Source organism: Talpa occidentalis, unplaced genomic scaffold, assembly GCF_014898055.3.
Source record: "Talpa occidentalis isolate TD23 unplaced genomic scaffold, MPIMG_talOcc4v2.1 talOcc4.4, whole genome shotgun sequence".
Classification (NCBI taxonomy): Eukaryota; Metazoa; Chordata; class Mammalia; order Eulipotyphla; family Talpidae; genus Talpa; species Talpa occidentalis.
The window spans coordinates 21,408,284-21,429,020 of record NW_023604295.1 but is presented as its reverse complement, the minus strand read 5'-3'; the positions used below and the strand labels follow the sequence as shown (position 1 = coordinate 21,429,020).

Here is a 20,737-nt window from a genome sequence, read left to right as displayed (position 1 = left end):
CACTTGTAATCAGGGAAATGCAAATCAAAACTACCATGAGATACCATCTTACACCAGTGAGAATGGCACATATTGAAAAAACTAGCAGCAACAAATGTTGGCGAGGATGTGGAGAAAAAGGAACTCTCCTACACTGCTGGTGGAAGTGCAAACTAGTCCAACCACTATGGAGAGCTGTGTGGAGATTTCTTGATATACTAAACATAGAGCTCCCATATTATCCAGCAATTCCACTCCTAGGTATTTACCCAAATGACACAGAAACATTAATTCCTAAGGACACCTGCATCCCTATGTTTATAGCAGCACAGTTTACAATAGCTAAGCTATGGAAACAACCCAAATGCCCAAAAATAGATTACTGGATTAAAAAGATTATAGTACATATACACAATGGAATATGTGGTACATACATACAATGGAATATTACTCAGCAATCAAAAAAGATAAACACATGCAGTTTGCAGCAACATGGATGGAGCTAGAAGGGATCATGCTCAGCAAAATAAGTCAGAAAGAAAAAGAAAAGTACCGGATGGTTTCACTCATAGCAGGAATTTAGAAAACCTAAATAAGTGACCAGGAAAAAGACTAATTAATACAAAGCAAAAATCAAAATCAACAAGCAACTATAAACCAGAGACAGACTACCGGTGGGGGAGTGGGGGAGAGAGAAAGGATTAAGGTCAAATAAGGGGGGGGGGGTGTAATTGTATGGGGAATATAACCAAAATGAAAATGCATACATTGTGCAAAAATGAAAAATAATGTAAGAATTATATAAAATATTAAAAAAGATACTCTTGTTCTCAAAAAAAAAAAAAAAAGAATATAGACATAGGCTAATATTTTAATATTTATATTTACTATTATATTTTAATGGCTTTATTATGTTTTAATGGTTTTGGTTTGATTTTGAAATATCACTAGGTGATGGAGGAAGCCCATGCCATTTTAATAGAGTGAGTTTTTCCCTTTCTTTTTCTCCCTCTAAAAAAGACAATTTAGGTTTCTGACATTTCTTCAGGGAGAAAAAAGTAACCTCTAAGTTTCTTTTCATTTTCTCTCATTTGAGAAAGGTATGGGCTTGAGAGATTTAAGCAATTTTGACCTTCTTTTACTTGAATAGATATAGGTATAGCTATTTGATTCCTAGGAATCCTGTGGCTCTCTGTAGGTTGCCATGAAGTTATTTTGTTTACATAAAAGCTTTGCCTTTCAGTTTAAATGTGCAAACATGTTGATTCCATCTTTGTTTTTGCATCTGAACAGCAAAAATTGTTATGAACCAAACAAAATTTACAGGGTTTTATGATTATCTTTTATATTTCCCATAGATTTTTATGGGTTATTGATTTACAAGCTGGCAGAAAAATTGAAGTCACAATTTTTTTAGCATTTGAAGATGTGAAATAACTATTCCATGAAATCATAAAATTTTTTAAGCTGTGTTCACCCAGGTGTAAGATAATCTGTAAAGTGCAAGGCTTTTAATGTTTTTATTTATATTCAGCCTTTCCTTTTGATGATACGCCACACCAATTAAACACAAGTTCTTCTCTTTTCTTGACTTCATATGATTTTGTGCTTTACTCACTAATTTTTGAAGGCTACCTACTCTATATTGAATAGTTCCTGGTTGACTAATTTTCATAATCTCATCTGTGCCAAATAATGAGACCTTGGCATTTTAAATATCAGCCTTTAACATGTGGCATGATTTACTTTTTCTCAAGATCATAAAGTAACTGTTAAGCTAATCTATTTTTATCCAAGAAAGCACAGGCGATATATAGTAAAATCTAAACTAGGAGTCAACAACCTAAGAGGTACAATAACCTCCAGAAAACCTTGGAAGGAATATTTTGTACCCAAACCTAAAGGAATAAAAAATATCACCATTATCATGGCAACTGTCATTTTATTCGTTCTTCATCAGGTTGGTTAGTCTGCTGTATTTAAGACACAAATCAGTGACAGAACTGGATACTGGACACTGATAACTTAGAAGTAAAACTGGGTAGTCTCTTGTAGATAGCATTTTATTTCAGTTCATATAATATCACCCAAAATTGCAGTTTGTTTAGATAGATGGTAGGTAGGAAGGTAGGTAAATGGATGGATGGATAGATAGATAGATAGATAGATAGATAGATAGATAGATAGATAGATAGATAGATAAAGATAGACTATCACATTTCTCACTGAAGCAAATATCCCCTTTCTGAAATATCTTTTTTTTTTTTAAGATTTACTTATTTATGCATACAAGACCTGGGGTATAGGCCAGAGGTGGGAAGGGGATGAGAGGATTCACCAGAGACAGAGAGGGAAACAGAATAGGCAGAATGAGTGAAATACACTGCTGAGGGTAGCAGCAGGCGAGTCAGGAGAGGTCTGCTGCATCATGTGGGTAGCTCCCTGGCGGAGCTAGCTTCATAGGTTGCGTTTCAACCCCTTGCACCACCAGGGAGGCCCTCTGAAATATCTTAATTATGGGAACTCACTTTGAGGAGCACATTTGCCCTATAATATACTCCTCCTGCAATCTTCTAAAATTTGAAGTCCTCTAGGAGAGTCCATAGCCTGAAGATTAATTGTAGGCAAATGAGAGAAATAAAAAAGAAAGAGCAAATGTCTGGCTGCTAAGAAAAGGTGAAACTTGAGGGGGAAAAAGAAATGAGAGGAAAATAGGAGAACACCAAAGATAGCTTTTAGTAATAGGTACTAAACTATAGAGACCCTTTTCCACATGGCACAGTAATTCCTTTCACTGGACTCAGATAAACTGTCATCCCTCCACTGTGTGCACATGGCCAGAGCCATGGAGCTACTAGGTATATTTCCAAGATAAACAGCCCCATTGTTGGAAGGCTCTATCAAATCTTAATTCCTGCTGTTAAGCATTCCACTTCTGCTGTCTTAAGATTGAAGCAAGAACCCTTCAAGTATTTTCTGGACAGAGCTATAGACCTCGTTTAGGAGTTAGCATAACATAAATGACTCCCAGCACAGGGCTCTGACTGAGTCAAAACTAACCTGAATCCCAGCTTTGTCCATGTGTGTGTGTGTGTGTGTGTGTGTGCATGTGTGTAGCATATGTCAGAAGTAGCATGTGAGCTACAATACAGTGTAGAAAATAAAAGCTGTGCTTCCTTATCTGTAAAATGTGAGAATGATGCTAGAGTGTCATTTTAGCAAATAAACAAAACAATCTAGCACTTAGTGAACACTCATTCAATTAGTAAATGAATGCTATAGATATATTGATGAACTAAACAAGGCCTACATTGCAGAGTACAAAAACAGATTGCAACATAAGCTTTGTCTACAAATTAAATATCCTCAGATTCTTTCCATTCTTTCTCCAATACACTCTTTTCCAAGGGCATCTCTGACTTTCCACTCGACATCATCTTACACAGTAAGATGAGAAGAAATAAAGAGAGAAAATAAAAGGATGGAACCAGATCACCGGGTTCTTACTCCAACTCTGCATTAATTAGCTGTGTGTCCGCACATGCCACTCCCAATCTAAAACCATCCATCAAGAAATACAATTTCTCACACTATTTGCAATAGGCAAAACCTGGCAACAACACAAATGCCCAAAAATAGATGACTGAATCAAGAAGATGTGGTACATGTACACAATGGATTATTACACAGCACTCAAAAAAGATAAACTCATGCTATTCACAGCAACATGGATGGAGCAAGAAGGAAGTATGCTCAGTGAAATAAGCCAGAAGGAAAAAGAAAAATATCAGATGGTTTCACTTACAGCAGGAATACAGGGGAACCAAATAAGACATCAGTGTAAAAAATTAATAACAGTACAAAACACAACAAAGCAAAAACAGACAATTATAAATCAGAGACATACTGCATGGGAGGAGGGGGGAGAGGGATCAGAGGGAGGAAGGGAAGGAAGGAGGAGTACAGGGGACTGAGGTGATGGTGAACAGGTGCATTGGTGAAGGAAATTCTACAGGGACTACACCTGAGGGGGTGGGGGGAAGCAAATACTATTTAAAAATGAACATTGATGTACAAAATTTAAAAAAAAAAAGTTTGACTATGAAAAAAATACAATTTCTCTCTTAATAAAATGTATTTTTTAAAAAAACAAACACAGGGCCTCCCCGGTGGCGCAGCGGTTGAGCGCTGGGTTGGGAAGCTGCCGGCAGTCTCTGCAGCGCCGGTTCAATCCCCGGCTGCTCCCCGGCCTCGGGAGGAGGGTCCCACATGGCGCGCAGACCTCTCCTGCCGCCCGCTGCTCCCCTCAGCAGTGTACTTCAGTCCTTCTGCCTGCTCTGCTCCCCGCTCTGGCTCTGGTGAATTCTCTCTCCCTCCCGCGCTTCTAACTGTACCCAGTGCTTGTATGTATCAATCAATCAATCAATAAATAAATCTTTAAAAAAAAAAAATTAATTTAAAAAAAAAAAAAAAAAAAAAAAAAACAAACACAATCATAAGACAACATACTGTTAAAGGAAAGGAATAATTGCTTTCATATCACTAAATAAAGTATAAAGATGAAATGATAAGATCTACCATGACAAATGAAGAGTCCCAAACTGTGGTGACATTTACCACTGAACACAGTGGCTAAAGCTCACTAGTAATACCCTTTGTGCTTATGAAATAATTACAGGTAAGGTAGCTATTTATTCCTGTGATACCTTTTGGTGATTCATTTCAACTCACAGAGAATACAGACTCTGTGGCACCCTAATGGGTCTGGAGGCTGCTGAAACCCACACTTGTAACTCTGAGATTCTATCAGCTGGTGTTTCTCTAATATGAAGAAAAAAAATATTCAGACTTTAGAATGAGAACAAACTTTAAATTCTGTTTATAAATTATATATGTTTTGCCATTAAATAAGTTAGACCAACCCAAGCACATTATTATTTGTTCCCTTATCCAGAAGTCTTTTATTTAATTTTTGTGAATGTTTCTCTTTGAAACAGGCATGCTAGTTGATTCCTAAATCTGAAGAATGGCTAGTGAGCAAAAACAGTCTTCTTTGTTGCCAGTAGGTGTGAGGGATGAATATTCTGTTTTATGTTAACATTATTGTTGTAAAGAGGAATTTGACTTGGTTTGGGTTTGATGTGTGGTTTCTCTGTTAGTGTTAGAGTTAAATTCTTTGTTATTCTTTGAATTCTTTGTTGAATTCTTTGTTGTTAGTGTTAGAGTTGTCTTTGGAGACAGGAATAAGATGATCATGGAAAAAGAAAAAGGAAAGTAATGTTTGATCTTATACTTCTATTTACAATCTAACTGGAAGGATGAAAAGTTGATCAGTATAAGAGACATTAGATTAGACATTAGATCTCTATTTCTATGATCTCAGATTAGTCACCAGAACTTACCAACATCAGTTTCCTTGGTTATAACACTGACTGATTTTACATGCGTTTTCGATCCTTTGTAATTCTTTAGTTCTATGCTGAAAAAAGGCATGAAAATAAATGATTTAAAAAAAAAAACAGTTTTCACAATTTCTACAATTCAAATCATTTTTGTATGGCTGCAAAATAATGTATATAAATTTATATGTCAATTTAATGCTGGGTAAATTTTAGCATTAAATGATAAAGTTATTCAGTTTACGGAAGCATCATTTATAATCAAAACTGTATATCTTACCACAATGGATAGCAGACAGAGGTATACACTCACACACACAATATTAAGTACATTTTAAGCAAATTAAATAGATTATGACCTTTAAACAGGATAGGTTACAAAGTAGAGAATTTTAAAAAGTAACACAGAAATGTACTTAACTTTAATACAACCTAATGATACAATCATTGATCATCTCCAGACAAAGCAAATAAAAATTTAAATATCTTGATTTATACTACTGGAAGATCCTTATAACTTTTCTATAGCCAGGCTGATAGATATAATGGCAGAGCTGCCAAATGTGCCCTTACGTTAGAAAAACAGAGAAGTTATAGTGGAAGTGGTTTAATAAAAGAACTCCCATAAATCTAGGGAAATATTTTAGCATTAAAATGTTAATCATCAAGGCAGGGATGAACAATCAATTGTTACACATTTCATTCTGATATATCATTATATTAATAAAAGCATTATTAAAATCTCTGTCTATATAAATGACACTATGAATAAGTTTACTGGGAAGTCTTAAGGTAAAATATTTAAGAAAATCTGCTCCTTGGGTTAATTCTAAATTTCAAGAAAATTGAAATCTTTCAAATTAAATTCATATATATTTAATGTAATTAAATTTGAAAATCACTGCTCACAAAATCTTACTTTTTCATTTTCTTGAAAATTCTGGTCATCATTCAAAATTGCATCATTATTAATGTAATAACAAAGAGTCATACTAGCAATTAAATATTAAAGGTTCATATCTTTATTATTTATAGCTGGCAAGTATAGCACTGCTTCCCTTGATATAATAACATTAACTCTGAAAATAAAACAATCATACCATCATAGTATTCATTCACTACAGTATTTTCTCTGATAAATTCTATGCAGATTATTAGAAATGGGATATATAATAGCATTTACCATACTGCCAAATAAGAAGGGATTTTTTTCCTCTTAAAACACCATGTTTTTCTTTACTTTCTTTTCTAATACATAGACTTGGTAGGTAAAAAGGAATTATGAGAGATTCCTATTTTCACTTAGTGTTGGGTAGACTAACTACTGCAATAAACTACTCTAAAATTTCAGTAACTTAAAACAATAAAAGTTGATTTCTTGTGCATAATGCCATCCTAAGTGAGTGTTTTTTGTTTCATTTCCTCCAATCTGCAACATGAGAACCAGCACACACACCATGGTATAGTGCCATCTTCGTCCATGTCCTGGGAGTTTTCTATCTTTATGCAGCACATAGGGAAAGAAAATAAAGGATCATACTATGCCAGGTTTTATGAACCAGGCCTAGAAAAGTATCAATCTTGTCTCCCTTCCATTGGCCCACACTCAGCCACAGGGTGCACTTACCTGCAAGGGAGTCTAGAAATGCCTAACCATGTGCCCAGGATAAAGCTCCATATACTTCAAATAATATGCACATATTCATACACATGTCCTAAAATTCATACATAGTGTAAAACTAAATATTTTGGAATTAAAAAATTTATTATGACTTTTTAAACAGGAGGGTAAAACCCAGAAGTAAAGCCTTAATGTTCAAAAAAGAAAATGAAGAATATTATTTGAGACCTTAATTCTAAATTCTGTAAAATGGAAAAGTTGTTCATCATTAGAAAAGACCTGTAAGTATCTGCAAACCTTAATGAAGTAGGCTGGAAAAATCTGAAGGTTCATTCCTCACCTAATCTTATAAGTAGAGTAATTTATTGCAATTATGGTCAAACCTGATATTGAGAGCACTAAAGGAATCATTTGATAATAATCTATAATAATTTGATCACATTTTCTAATTAAGAGTTTGGATTTCCTCTTATTGAAACACAATCACTGGATACATGATTAAAAAGTCTTGATTTGTCCAAATCCTCCAATAAAAAAAGATAAATTTATATAATCCCATCATCCTGAATATGTTTGAAGTTTATAGTTTTTGCCAAATTCAACCTGGCCACTTGAGTGCTCATAAAATTTTACATGGAGGAACTCACCATCTTGGGTTTAGAAGAAAGAGGTGAATTGGTGTCCTTTTTGTCAGTCATCTGTTTCCTCTGCCCTGATGGCCTTTCTTTTCCTCTGGGCAGAGCATTTCTCTCCTCCTGTCTTTCCCATAGTCTCTCTTGTTACTCAATTATCCCAGGTAATTTTGTCAGGGAGATTGCAAGTGGTTATTTTTGCTTAGCTAAAATAGAGGAGAAATTCTTGTAAGTTACTCTTTGTAGAGGAAATGAGTTGTCCACAAGCACTCCTGGGGTGTGGATCGCAATTGTTATTGGAACTCCCAAATGTTAACACTTAGTTTTAAAGCTGCTTTTAGTGTAGCAGCAAAGGAAGCACAATTAACAGCAGTGTATACTTAACAACAGGACAGGTGGACTGATTGCTCTTCCCATTCTCTGTGCATATGCAACATTTATTGATACAGAGAAGCTCACACATTGAGAAAGAATGCCTCAATTGCAGAAAATTTTAGGCAAATTAAAAAACAATCATCTGAAATCTGCGTCCATTTTAAGTATGAAACCAGATGCCCTGTGGCAGAAGCCGCTGGGCAAGACCAGCTCTTTCTTTTTTCTTTTTATATATATTTTTATATATATATATATATATATATATTTACATCATTGTTCATTTTTAAACAATGTTTGCTTCCCCCACCCCTCAGGTGTAGTCCCCATAGAATTTCCTTCCCCAATGCACCCGTGCACCATCACCTCAGTCTCCTGTGCTCCTCCCTCTCTCCCTCTCATCCCTCTTCTGCCTCCTCCCCTGCAGGATGTCTCTGATTTATAATTGTTTTTGTTTTGTTGTGTTTTGTACTGTTATTATTTTTTCCCATGATGTCTTATTTGGTTCCCCTATATTCCTGCTATAAGTGAAACCATCTGATATTTTTCTTTTTCCTTTAGGCTTATTTCACTGACCATAATTCCTTCTAGTTGCATCCACGTTGCTGCAATGGCATGAGTTTATCTTTTTTTGATTGCTGAGTAATATTCCATTGTGAATATGTGCCACATCTTCTTGAGCCGGTCATCTATTTTTGGGCATTTGGGTTGTTTCCAGGTTTTACCTATTGTAAATAGTGCTGCAATAAGCATAGGGGTACAGGTGTTTTTTTCCGACCGCCTAACTGGCAGGATGTTCAGACTTTGTTGATGGTCACTCTCCTTCCCTCTTCTCCTTCCTCCCTCCCCTTTTGCCCACACACCCCATTTACCTCCCCCTTTGCATGGAGTACAGCTGGAGAACTGGCTGGCAGAAGCCCCCGAAAGGGGATAGCAGCAGCAATGGCAGTTTTATGCCCTGTTGTTCTAAAAGAGGTGGTGGCAGCAGTTCCTGTCCCTGCTGGAGCTTGCTGCCTACAAACAGCCCCTTCCCTGGCAGGAGCCCACCCAGGTTTTGAGTGCCTGAGTCCCCAAGCTCCAGTGGCATCTTCCAGAGTTTCCTGCGGGGGCAGGGGAGGAGATGGGGGTAAGGAAGGCCAGAGCTATGACTCAGGGTTGCACCCAGACAACCCTGCAGGACAGCTACTTGGAGGCCCTCCTCAGTGCTAGTCAGGTTTGAGTGCCTGACCCCCACCCTCTCCAGTACCGGGCCTAAGCGGCAGCCTGCTTGTGGCCAGCCCAAGGCATCAGGTGACAGGCATATTAAGGTCCACCACCAGTGGTCCTACTGAGGCTCAGGCTGCCAGCAGAGGCCTGATTTGATGGTGGGCAGCAGTGGTTCCCCTGCCATTCCACCCCAGGCATGTAGTCCCACTGCAGCTTCAGAGGAAAGGTTGCCCTGTGCGGGGGCAAGCTCCGTTAGAGGAAGCAACAGCAGGCTCAGCCCTGGATTCAGGGTTACAGGGAGGAGCATGATGTCCCACTGGGCCAGCTCTAGTGCTGTGGCTCCTTAAAGCAGTAGGCAGTAGAGTCCCAGGCCAGCAAAGCCCATGCTGCAGCAGTGCTGGGACCAATGCAGTGCCCCCACCATTTATGGTGTCCAGCTCCCCTGAAGGGGTGCAGAGTGCCTCTGATCTCACTGGCTATTACTCCTTGGAGCCTATGAGTCCATGAGTCTGCTCTGAGATCAGGGCAAGTCAGATCTATGCAGGCCCCAAGGTTTCCATTTTATATTTGGTTCCTAGATTGTAGGATGGACCAATCAACTGTGAGTCAAATGAACCAATCAAATTCAAGTCCAGCTCATTAGTTAATAATACAAATGGGAAATAAGTATGAGTGGATTGGTGTTAACTGGTCCCTTCAGTCACTTAGAATTGAAAATGGTCCAATCAGGCTTGCAGGGTGGGAAACCCTGAAAGAGGATATAGGCATTCTGTTCCTGGCCTCCAAAGAATGAAGATCAGCAGTTGACCTCCAAAGAAAGAAGAAGAGAAGCTGAATATTTTCACAGAGAATTGGCCATTTTACCTGCCTCAGGCCCTGCTTCTAACACTGCCTGAAAGGAGCACCCTGGGCCTCTGGCTGGTATCTCACAGAATGGTTTGTTGTTGATGTAAGTCAACAACTCAAAAAGAGATGTTACCACTGGTGTGCCTGATACCCCTCCTGGTGACCAGTGGTGACCAGCACGAGGGGCCAGTGTTGTCCGGCACTGTTAACAGGTCACCTATGAGAGCTGTACACCACTTCTGACCATCTGGCACTGTCTCTTGGTGCTGTTGCCACCTTTGCTGTCCAGCCCAACATCTGCTGCTATAGGCTGCTGCAGTGACATCTCAGTGGCTGCATCTGTAAGCACCTCCGGCTGTCAATATGAGCTAGGTCCTGGCCCTCTGCTTGATGGCATGCCACAAGCTCCATCCTTCATTGACAGGACAGTGCCATCTTGATCAAATAGCCTTTTGTTTGGGATTTCTGGACACTGTGGACACTATCTGGGGTGAGATAGTGGCCACCTGTGGCCTTGGAAAATCTTTGTCTCCCCTGTTTGTTAAATAAACCCCATTGCTGTTGTTCCCTGTGTCTGAGTGGTTTTGCAGTTGAGCACATGGGTGAGAAACCATAGACAGTGACCAGTCCTCTACCTTGGCACTGTCCTTTGACCCTCTTTTGTACTGCGATAGCTTGTTTCAAGTTTAGCTTACTTTTTCTAAGTTGCAATTTCTCATCTTCCTCTACATATTTCCAAAATCAAGGAAAATCTTTGATAAAAAAATGGTAAGTTGAAATTTCATGTTTTTTTATTTTAATATATATGATTATACAAAGTGTCTTAGTCTTTAAATATCCCTAAGTATAACTTTTCAATTTGTACATCTGAGACTTTTCATGAAAGACAATACAAACTGTAAATTTCAAATTATATATAAATATATGTAATTATATAGCATTCCATTCCTTTTCAAGAGCAATGAAATACAGGATAAAAGCCTCAAGATAGTCTATCTTGGGAAAAACAAAAATTACTAACACGTTAAAACGTAGTAAGGATGTGTCAGGATCTACTGCAAGGATAATCTATATTCTTATTTCTACTTATATTGCATGTTTCTTCTTGGAACTACAATATTTTCCTTTGAGAAATTGTCTCCATGGAAAATTAAATTCTTAATATTATATATGCATCTTCTCGCTTCCCACTTCTGACCCATCTTCAGATTGGAAGGAAGAAGCCACAATAGAACACCACTTCTACTGACTCTGAAAGGGAAGACAGAGTCGTCTGTTCCCAGCCCTTACCCTCCTGGGTGGATAGCCCGGTGGTGCATGCAATGCCTTGGGCATCAAACCAGGAGTGCAGAGCTGTAAACGAGCAGATCAAGCTGCCACGGAAAAAAAAGCACACTTCTTCCACTTGCAAAAATGCCAGTTTAGGCTCTTGGGCACAAGTCTTACCATCCCTGCTGTGAGATGGCTTAGCAAAGCTACCCTGCCAGCAGTTACTTAAGCTGCCAGCAGTTGGAAAAGAAATGAGATGGAGAGAGTGTTTTCTTCCATCCTGGCCTTACTGGGATACTGTTAACGTCTTTCTGGAAGCAAACTAGAGGATTAGATACCGTCACTGAATTTTTTTAATCCAGAATTGATAGCAAAGTACTATTCCCCAAAATATTCAGAGACCATCAGAAAAGCTATTTGGGAACTGTTGCGGGCTGAATCATGTCACCCCAAAATTTACATGCTAAAGTCTTAACCCTATTGTTCAGATTGTGGTTGTATTTGCAAAAAGGGTGATTAAAGAGTTTTATTAAGTTAAAATGAAGTCTTTAAATGGACCTTAATCCAAAATGATTTTATCCTTATAAGGAGAGTTTAGAATACAGACACACACAGAAGAAAAGCCATGTGAATACACAGAAAAAGCTACATGGTCACCTACACAAAGGAAAGAGGCCTAGGGAAAAATCAACACTGCAGACAATTTCATCTTGGACTTCTGGCATTTGTAACTGGATGACAATAATATTCTGCCTTAGCGAATTAACACAGGAACTAACAGCATGCAAAAATGCATAGCCAGGTCATGACTTTAGAACTGAGGTCAAGAATAGTTCCCCTCTTCACGTCACTTCAAATGCAACTAGTGAATTTCCTGCTCTGGAATAGCCAGCCCAGGAGTAGCTCCAGCAGGTAGCATACATAACCACCAAATGGGAGAAGTTCTCTCTCCTACTCAATAGGAGTTCTCTCTCCTACTCTCTCCTCATTTCTGCTGTGGGACCAGAATCTGGTACCTAAATACCTTATTTGAGTTTTTAACTCTCATCTGTGAACTCCATATCTGCTCCCCACATTATGCTCGTCAGCCTTCCAGTGTTGGCATCCAGCCCTGCACTCACAATCCGTCCTTCTTGCAAGTGCTGGCCCAGGGTTTGGTGCCATAATCAAATTCTTTGTTCCTTTTCCAGCTCCCTGAATCTGGAAAGCTATTTCATTCAGTCATTCAGGAACTTTTGAGACTTCCTTTCGAAATTTACTCTGCAGCAAATTCAAAATATAAGGTAGAAAATGTATATCTCAAAAAAATGTACATCCAATGCAAATCTCTAAAAAGAAAGAAAGAAAACTCTTTGCATACAGAAAACTCGGGGAAAGCTGCTCTTTTACAGACAACATAGATAGTCATGGAAGTCACCTGAAGCAACAGAGAAACTGTGTAGGCAATGAACAAGTTAAATTAGACTTTTCATTTGAAAATCAGTTCTTTTATTGCTTTTTTTTGTATCAATAAGAAACCTTTTTACAAAATAGTATGTCGGTAATATACATTTCTGTTTGTTAAATGTTCTTTCCTTTGTTGGAAAGTTGAAACGTAATAGTGTTACTTATTGGTTGGTAGAACTCTCAGTTATCAGAGAAAAATATTATTCTTTAAAGAAATATGAACTTTTATAATATGCTTTTATGCTATTTCCAGAAGAATGAGATAACTCATAGACACCTCCATTTTTTATTCAATGTTCAATGCTCATTAGAGAGAAAAGCTGTAGGAAGGGAATACATTTCTTTTAAAACTTCACATAACTTTCTTTTTGGTATGTTACAAATAGTAATGGACCTAGTTAAAACAGGAAGATCGGGTGACCGCAGGACTTTTTCAAGAATGAAACATGAGCAAAGACGATGTAAAGGAATTCTTAAATAGCCAAAGCCATCTTGCATGGCTCCTGTGATCTGGGGAGAAGGAAAGCATTGCTGGGAGGAAGTGAGAAATATTTTTCTTTTTCCAGAAGCCTTTCTCAGGTACTGGAAAAAGAAAAAGTATAGTTTGTCTAGTGTGTCATGTTATTTAAAGAAAACACTTAACTCTAGATATTTCAATTAGTTTTTTAAAGTACAAATTGCTCATCAATGTCTGTTTGTAAGGTAATTATGTTACACTGAAGAATCTGATTTTTAAGATCAAGTGAAAAAAACGACACCTTAGAAAATCAATTTTTTATTTTTATCTTAAAACAAGCTCAGTTAGAAGTGTCTATTTACAAACTTTCTTCATTTAATTGGTCTTCTTAATAGGAAATAATATTTCTAGAACTAATTAAAATTTCATTCTCATGAATATTCAACACTAAAATATGTTATCTATGCACTACAGTATATAGATTTTTAAATCATCCATAAAGTTAATTATATTTTTACATTCTTAAAAAGTCATACATTATTATTAATGCTAAATGAATTGTTTGCTTCCTCTTAGGCCATGATTGAAGAAGCCATCACCAGAGCAGAATCATTTTCAGTTATGTACACACCCTTTGCAACAAAAATCAGAGCTGATAAAATAGAAAAAGTCAAAGAAGTTTTCACAAAAACTCATCCTGCATATGTGGAGTACATCTACACAGGTAAGAGTCAATATCTTCTCTTTTCCATTATCTTCTATTTTCATTAAAATAAATACGGATCATTTCTGGTTTATTTGATTATTGTTGGTTTTAGAGGTATACTGTTTTAATATGATGAGTTGAAATGGGAAGTTATTTTAATCAGAACTTAAAGATTTTATGTAGGACTTGTCCTCTAGTTCTATCACAACATTGTGTCTTCATATTTCTATATTTTAAGAGGAAAGATTAAGACCAGAAACTCTAAGAGTTAAAAAAAAAAAGCTACTCTTGCCTGTATCCTTTATCAATAAACTGTGTGATGACAGTATTTTCCTGAAGATGGATTTTTTTATCTGATGCCTGCTATTTCTATTTTCCTTCCTTCATCTATCTCTCACCTCAAACCTTCCTCTTTCCTTAGTTCTTGGATTATTGGTATCCAAATGAGATATGGAGATTCAAGCGTGCATAGAGAATACAACTCTGGTATTATTTTTTTTTCCTCTTTCATCTTTGAAACCAATTGCTTTTATTCATCTATTAAATATTTCTTTACTATCTATTATGGGCCAAGTATTATTCTAAATTAAGGCAAGGCTTTTCCTGTCCTGAATTTAGAGCCACTCATCAATGACTATGTTAAGCAAAATCCTTAGATGCATACATCTAATATCACATCATCCTAATAAGATCCCCTCATTATTTTTTACATTTTATATCATTTTATTTTATAATATACTCCATTAATGATCATTTTTAAGATGGTCAGCATTACTCATACATTAACAATTGTTATTCTCATTCATGAAGTAAGATGATCCTCATTTTAAAAAAAGAAAATAGCAGCCAAAGAAAACAATTAGCTTTTCCAAAGATGCACAGAAAATCAGTGACAGTTGACCTTGGCTTTGGACCTATGATCTTCTTACCCTTTATTTTCTCATGATAGGAGCAAATGTATGACATAGCATTAAATTTAGGTCCTATGAAGCCCTTATATTTCTCCACAATGACTCAAGCTCTTCAGGGAAAAAGTATTAAAAAATCTAACTTGTTGATGATTGAATAGTGAACCCTCAAGAAACCATTAGAATTTGAAAACAGTGCAATGAAGGCTGCTTTGATGCTGATTTACTTAGCTTGAGCATTTCAGAAAGAAATAGAAAAAAAATGTTTCAGAGCTCACCTTTTTGCTAATTGCTTTAAGTTATAATTATGTTATCATTGTTTTAGGGAGTTTGGGGGGGGTTGGTAATAGCACACAAAAGTCATGTCTGTCTAATGTGATGGAAAAACAATCAAATTTAACTATTTCCATTTCTGCGCTCTGATCCATTGGTAATTAACAGGTATTCATTGAGGAAATCACCAGTTTGCTAATTCTTCTATTGGCAAAATGAATTTAGTTATATTTAACCTATTTCACAAAGAAGCCATGAAGATTAATTAATACTTAGGAGGCACTATTGCCACCGAGAGTTTAAAAACAATAATAACATAATGAGCCGGATTCATGTCTCACGTAACGCCATCAAACCTGTTATCAAGATGAATTATGATCTGTTGGCAAAACGATTCATGCTAAAGGATCTTATACTTTGAAAGAGAAGATAATTATAAGTTGCTAATGATTGTTTCTAGTATTTTATAATTACTAATTGCTGGGATATGACGGTGTTAGAGAACCAAGAAAGAAAAGACATGGTTCCTAGAGGGAAAAGGAGAGGAAGAATAAGTAATCTAGAATTTTTAATTTTATTGAGACTGATTAGCTTCTTTGCCCTGTGGAACCTGTACTTTGGGCTAACAAAGTCTATTGCTTTGATGACTTTACTTGCCTCTGTTGCAAATGACTAAAGATTATTTCTCAATCATTGCTGGAAGAAGGTGAAACCACAGTTATTGTGCACAGTTTTTAGCGTTATAGTTCCTTCCCCTGTCCCCCTACCCCCGTACCAAGCAATTCAAAGATGCATGAGATAAAAAGCATGGGAAGAGAAAAGATCAGATGTTATCTTCAGTATCTAGAGATCTCTCACAGGAGATACAGAGTAATAATTGGAACAAGCATCAGTAGCAAGTCAGTAGATAGTGAGTCACACAGAGCACCTGAAAGAGTAGCTACCTTATTTTGCCAGCATTTCCCGAAAACCAGTATTCTTCTTTCATTAGCATAGCAGATAGAATTTAAGAAGCTTTATCTGCCAAAATTGTATTAAGTTACTTATTACAACAGATAGTTCATGCAGCAGGTGTAACCATGCAATTATATGGCTCTTGTTTGTAAACATGAGACGTTTTTGTAATGTGTATATTTATAAATATATATATACTATATAGAGATAGATATAGATGTATACTCTGTGTGTGTGTGTGTGTATTTGCTCACAGTTAACAATATATTCTATCACACCCCCGGGGACTCAGTAACCACCTAATCATTTCTTAAATTTAGTCTCTCTTGAATAACAAACCAAATTCACCAGTTTCCTTGCCCTTTCCACAGCAGTTTCTTTTCCCGTGATCTGGTTTCAACTTTCACAGAGTTCAAGTGACCCAGCAACCAAAGGGGTTACTGAACATGTGAAGGTTGAGTCCTCTTGTGAAACCTGGCAGCACTGCTGATCACATGGTTAGTGCAACTTGAGAGCAGCTCTGTTATCTTGAACAGAATTTAGTAGATTGATTAATGCAACCCATTGGGTCACCAAGGAGACCTAGATTGGTTCCCCTGCTGCCTCTTTGGGTAAATGTTCCCTTATATGTACACCAACCACTCCACCACACAAATTGGCCAAACATAGAACCATTAGCTAAGATGCTCTCTCTCTCTCTCTGCCACAATTCTGGCTTGTGATCCCATAACCGTCTGAGTCTCATTCTAGAAATCTGGTTACTAGAAGTAGTTGACCTTCTCTCCAACTTGCTGTTATGCTGTCATTTTCCTTTCTCCCTTCTCCATGCTCCAGAACCCCAAAATCCTCAGGATAAGAAGATAATGTACTATAGACATGAGTGGTTTATACATCTATTCATCTATTCATCCAATATATATTGAACACATATATTCCAGACACTATTTTAGGTAGCACTAGAGGCCTGATCATAAGACTTTCGTAAATTATACTTTGTGTAAATATTGGACTGGTTTTTTTCTCCCTCCTAAAGAATATTTTCAATTAAAATCTAAGCACTCACTGAGGAATGGAAGACTAGTTCTAATTAAAAGGATGATGGAGGAGAAAACAGACAAGAGAGCAGTTTGGAAATAGTTCTTGCACTGAAGGTGGTAAACACTGGCTAGTTTTTTTACCAATGTATTTTCTTCTTCCTTCAGGCATATAACTAGAACACATTTCCAGATTCCTTTACAGTTAGGTGAGGCTTGGTGTCTGAGTAAGGTGACCAGTGGAATGTGAAGAGAAATTATGTATGTCTCTCTCAGGCCTGACTCATAAAGCCATGCCATGTAGAATTCTCCTACCAGTCCAGACGCTTACTAAGGAGGCCATGGAACTAAAGAACCCACCAGAAAGAAAGCTTGGATACCTGAATGACCATGTGAAGATCACCTATTGAGTACCCACAAGAACAACAACAACAAAAAAAATGTCTTGGTTTAGATCACTCTGCTTGAGGGGATTTGTTGTTGTTAAATCAGATAGTTTTACTGGAATACACTGAACTGTTTTACATAATAACAATAAGAAAGCATTTTCCTACTCTTATCAGCGAACACAAATTCATGCTAGCCCACAAATAAATAAAAACTCCTCCTTATACAATAAACTCTGTCCTCAAAAATTATCATTTTGTGCACATTCTCTTCTGCCCCACATTCACAACTCCTTCCCTGGTAACCACAAATTGATGTTCTTACGCATTTACCCACATTTCAGAAGAGATTCTGACACCCAATTCAAGAAAGACGACAGTTACATGGCTTTATTGTGACAGTAGAAACTCAGGCCATAAGTAAGAATTTCTAATTATAGGCCATCTAAATAAACAATCCACAGATGAAGGTCATAAAATCTGTACCTTGAAGATCTTGGATGAGGAGTCCACCTATCAAAGCATTGCTGGAGAAGTAGTTATTATCATTAAAACTTGGAGACTAACACATTTAATTCTCCCAGCAGGGGCTGGCTGACAAACCTCCAACTCAGAAACTCTGCCCAACTCTAGGTCACCTTCACAAGACTCCATAGTATTGAGTTTATTACTCCTTGGTCATGTGACAGTGCCATGAGCCCAGTAAATCTGGCAGAGATGATGGCAAAGCACAGGAAGAGTATTCACGATAGAGACAGCGTATTTCTAGCCAGCCTCCAATCCATAGTCAGCCTTGTTAGGGGTTTCTACATGAAAAACAGATGCAAAGGAGAATAGTACAAAAATAAATTCATTTTGAAATTCATATAGGTCTACATATTTTTAATTTTTTAATTGAATGAACCAACTTAATTAGTGATTATCAGATAAACCTGCTCACCCTCAGGGACAAGCACTAGAATAATATTACCCTTATAACTTCTACAGGATTGATGAAGGAAAGCTGAAATTCAAACCTGCCTTGTGGGACAATCAGGATTATACATGCTTAGGAATTTAATGTGCATTCTTTGCTATTTTGGGGATTTGGTAAGACCCACCAAAATCTTAAAGTCATAATATAATAGAGTGGTATTGTATTTTATTTCAGGAGAAAAAATTACTGAATGTTTAGCAATGTAGCTATCCATTTTTCTTGTTTAGGGAAAAATCTAGTTTGATTCATGCAGAGTAGTCAGGGTATATAAAACAAATAATAATTCACCAGCCCAAGAATTATTATGTTTGCATTTATAAAGATTTTGCTTGAGATTTTTATTCATATATTCCAATGAAATAATGCAATTCTGTATAGTTCTTATTCTTGCTTGGTTGTATTTTAATAATAATAAAGTAATTCAATAAGCATATCCTGTCTCCTCTTGATGAAAATATCAAGATTTATCTGCTAAATAAATAAATATTCAGTAATGGATCTTTGCTTAGTAATGTTTAATAGAAAAGTTTTCCAGATCAGATATCAATTACTTTAACACTTAGGTGGATAGAGTCATATTTTGACTTTCCAATGCAATTTAACTCCCAAGAGTAAATATGTATGTTCAGAAGAATAATATATTATCTTAAAATAGACCTTTAAAAATTGCTTTTCATTGAAATTTATAACCTCACTCTAGTTCAGTCATTATTTACCCGTAAAGATAATACATTCTTGTGTTCTCTAAAACATGAAATTAAAATTCTTCATTTTACTCTTTCTTCTTTAAAATATTATGGTTTTATCATGATCAAAAGTTTCCAAGATCAGAGTATTTTCTTCTTTGCAACTAGATTTCTCAAATGGAAAAAGGAATAGAATTAAAGAGCTAACATCCTCAATATTTTTATGGAAGTATGATAGCCAGGTTGCTTATAACGATGACAAATCCCCTAATATTTGTATCACAGAATTCTTGTTAGATACAAAGAATTATTCCTAATACAAAGAAATCCCTCATATACGTGGCTAAAAATCTCTGTTCTTAAAATATTTAAATGTTGGTCTTCCCAATGGGAATCGTGGCACTGTTCTATCTAATCAAAGGAGAAACTTCTCAATGAGCAATTCTCTTATCTTTTGCAGTAATAGGTTATAGCATGTTTGCCTCTGATCTCCATCATTTACTGTGTCTTACCTTCTATGATTGTATTTCTCTGGGACTTCCCTGGAACTGTAATGCATCCTATTGGCTGTGTTTCTTATGTAATGTCACTGAAGAAGGGCAGAGTTGTATTTAAAGAAATACCAGCAATAATCCAAAATAAGTGGAAGTGATGTATTTCCACTGCAACTTCTCAATAAAAGTCAGTGGTTTGGGACATGGTGGAGTGCTTGGAATGTGCTGCATAGCTAGTACTGTTATAGATACTGTAACCAGAAATGTTCAGCAAAACCTTTGAAAACACATACACACATGCACACACGCACACACACACACACACACACACATACACTTATATATAGTTTCCCTCCAAATCTCCTTTCCTACTCATCTCCCAGATACACTCCTCAAATTTATCCCCTTCTGAATGGATAGATCAGTTCCTTCCCAGGGTCAATCTTGGTAGCCTAACCTTAGTTTTTCAGGTTCTTATACATCAACAATAACCCCAATCTGCATTTGAAAGTTTCATGACTATTTCTAAACAAAGAGTTCATTTTAGGAGAGAAGAGTATAGTGAAGTAAATACTCCTATGATGAGACTTTATTTTCCCAGAAACACTTAAACTGTCTAGTCTATTGCAGTTAATCATTAGGCACTGCCATCTAATAAATTATGCAACTGAGCATTAAAATCCCTGAAGATTGAACTCCCAATCATATAGTACAGTGTCTCTACTTTATCCATTTTAATCTCTACAAGTCAGTTTTACATATGAGATTTGTCTTTTGTAGTGTTACCCTTTTAAAAAAAAATTTAAGCTTTGCATATTCAACATTTGAGTCTTGTTTATTTTTTTCATTGAGTTAACATGGGTTTACAATACTGTTTGTGATTCAGAGGTATAGGATCACACCTCTTTCTGTGTATGCCACCAGACCACACCAACCACCAAAGCACCTATAGTCTTCCCAAATAGTTCACACTTTGCTTTCCACCTTCTCTTCCTACTCGACTCACAGTTTACCTGCACCAAGTGGGCTGGAGCATTATTGATAATTTCATGGTCCACAGAAAATCACAGCATTTTGCACCTAGAGTAGAGCC

General features: G+C 36.7%; 1 protein-coding gene across 1 annotated transcript in view; it reads left to right on the top strand.

The window, feature by feature from the left end:
• Nucleotides 1–20,737, top strand: part of SPATA16 (spermatogenesis associated 16) — a 241,674-nt gene that overhangs the window by 166,718 nt on the left and 54,219 nt on the right. Inside the window, 1 exon segment of the mRNA XM_054700710.1 lies at nucleotides 13,804–13,951. Coding sequence (XP_054556685.1) covers nucleotides 13,804–13,951 — 148 coding nt within the window.